The sequence below is a fragment of the Camelus dromedarius genome, chromosome 5 (assembly GCF_036321535.1).
Source record: "Camelus dromedarius isolate mCamDro1 chromosome 5, mCamDro1.pat, whole genome shotgun sequence".
Classification (NCBI taxonomy): domain Eukaryota; kingdom Metazoa; phylum Chordata; class Mammalia; order Artiodactyla; family Camelidae; genus Camelus; species Camelus dromedarius.
In genome coordinates this window covers 91,030,998-91,033,540 of record NC_087440.1, presented here as the reverse complement: position 1 = coordinate 91,033,540, position 2,543 = coordinate 91,030,998, and the positions used below count along the sequence as shown (strand labels likewise).

Genomic DNA, 2,543 nt, shown 5'->3' with positions numbered 1-2,543 from the left:
AGGGGCAGCTGTAACTGGGTGCGTGCGTGCGTGTGCGCGCGCGCCGCGCCAAGTGCGGGCCCGGTTGCCTCTCCCGCTCGACTTCTTCGCTTTTCTCGCGACCCCACGTTCCCCACCCCGGGTGTGTGCGCGCCTGTGTGCATCCCGGGCACCGCCACAGAGCCCTTTCCCCCCTCCTTCCCCTCCCGCGCCGCAGCTAACGTAGGTTCCTTCTCTCCACCCTTCCCCCCAGGGTCACTATGGGGACGCGAGGGAGAGAATTGTGTTTAATTCCTGCCGCTATTCAGAGAGAAGAAAAAATAAAGGGACCAAAGGCAACCCGAAAGCAATTTACTTCAAGCCTTTATTATTGTAGTGTGAAAGAAGTTTATATACAGGGCATATTTCCAGCAAAACACTCACTAAATGGCCTTCGAATCAGGGGCCCCCCACCTTCCTGATCTGCAGTTGGCAGCTCTGCCTAGGAGACCCCTCACTCGGGGTTCTCAGGCTCTCCCCGTCTCTCTTCCCCGGGCTCCACCACCCAAACCCCGTGTCTCAGGAGCCCCAGCCCCTTCCTTCTCCCTGGGGAGCTGAGAACCTCGCCAGTGTCTCCCAAAGCGTCTTCCTCTGTCCAGAAGCAGTCCCCCAGCCTCCCTCTCCCACTCCGCTGACATGGTTTCCTCAGGGAAACCCAGAGCACTTTCCCCTCTCGTTTTAGGCGCTGCTTCGAGCTTCCTGCAATTCAGAACCAGCTCGTGGTCAAGACCAGTTAGAGACAGCTCGTCATCAGCAGTGGGGCCCGTGAGCACCCCAAATGAGGGGGAAAATAACCCTGCCCACCCTTTCCCACCCCAAGTCTCTTCCCCCAACACAGAGACAAGAAGTAGATACAAAAGCAGCAGGGCATCCCCTCCCGTCGCGCGGCAAGCTTGGGTGCCAGGCAACTGGGGCGAGCGCACGCGCCACTGGAACCCAGCTGCGCTCAGGGCGCACAGGCGCGACCAAAGTCTCTTTGCGCTGGGCCAACGCGCCTGGCTAAAGACACGCTGGCTCTTGTATTCTGGGGAGGGCATATGAGAGCGCGTGGCAGGGGTCTCTGTGAGGACAAGTCCAAGGGCACACAGGAAGAGGTGGCACTGCCTTCACACTCAGAAGGGGATTTAGAGTGAGCCAGGCAAGTACAGGCAAGAGACAGTCACAGAAGCAGAGTCCAGGGAGGCAGGGGAGAGTCTTCAGGTGGCTTGGCTGAGGGGACAGACACAGCCTGCGATCCATGGCTCAGCATAGCCAATCCTGACTTCCTTTGGGGCGTTTGCACGTGGACTTCGAAGGCTCGAAGGCATGGCCTGCCAAGTTCAGTCAGTTGTCCATTGGCTGTTTACACTCGACGGGTCTGAGCCCCGTGCAATTGCTCATCATAGCGCTCCAGCCAGGTGCGCAGCTCGGAGACCTGGTAGCCATCAGGGCCACGGCCACCCTGATACATAATGGTGCCACTCTGGATGACATAGAGGCGCTCGAAGTAGGCACCATAGGCTGAGCTGCTGGAGTTGGCCATGGTGTCAAGGACGAGAGAGCACTCGGGCGCACCTTGCTGCAGTACCCGAGCTGCGCTGACCCTGTCCTCCAGGCTTCGGTGCTGCGGGATGCTGTAGGGGGAGTCTGTGGTGACCCAGCCGTCGGAGGGGTGTGCTTCCTCAATGTAGATGATGAGGAAGTCGACGTCGCGCTGGTACTTGGTGACCAAGCGCTGGAAGGCGCTCATGCGCGCCATGAACGGTGGTCAGGTGCAGCTGCCGAAATTGAGCACCAGCGGGCGGTTCCCTCGTGCGTAATCGAGGATGTGCTGGTTTTGGAAGCCGTCGGGCAAGACTACCTCGGAGTTGGGCGCCGGACCTCCCTCGTGTGCCTGCTTGAAGAAATCCAACTTCTGGCCGTGCCACACCGCCCTCAGCGACGCCAGGGTGCACAGGCGGTTGTCGTCGGACACGCAGATGGGCGGGTCGTCGGGGGGCATCTCCTCGCCATCACTGTTGAGCTCCACTTCAGTTTCGGGCTGACCCCGACGTCGGCGGCCCAGCAAATGCTTGCGGATGCACAGGAAGTCGAGGAGCCAGAGCATGAAGGCCGTGCCTAGGAAGCGCGGGAAGAGCACGAGGCACGAGGCGGTCTGGGCGCAGAGCCTCAGAGAGTGAAGCAGCAGGGAGCGGAGCATGGTGGCAGCGCCCCCCAAAGCCCCCTGGGACCCTCTACCTTCTCCCGCCACCGACGGCGGGGCGGCCTGGCGAGGCATCTGGGTTTCGGCTGCGCGGGGAGCTCAATTTATAGCCGAGGCTTCAATTGGCGGGAGACTCCACCTCCGGCCCGGGCCCGCCCCCTTGCAACTTGAGCCCGGAGGAATCACCCCGGGGCGCGGCCAATGCTTTAGAAATCGTGGGTCGAGGGCGTGCGCCGGCGGCCGGAGGGCGGAGCGGCCGGGCCGGGGGCCGGCGGGGGCGGGGCCGGGCCCAGAAGCACGCTCCCCGGGGCGGGAGACCCGGACCTCAGCGGTCGCCCCGGAC

The 2,543-nt window shown here is 62.4% G+C and overlaps 1 protein-coding gene across 1 annotated transcript; it reads right to left on the bottom strand.

Moving 5' to 3' along the window:
* Positions 1-345: 345 nt before the first annotated feature.
* On the bottom strand, positions 346-2,328 carry DIO3 (iodothyronine deiodinase 3). The gene has a single exon (XM_010999425.3). It carries the CDS (start codon positions 2,273-2,275, stop codon positions 1,361-1,363), a length of 915 nt encoding a protein of 304 aa, XP_010997727.2. The 5' UTR covers positions 2,276-2,328; the 3' UTR covers positions 346-1,360.
* Positions 2,329-2,543: the final 215 nt, after the last annotated feature.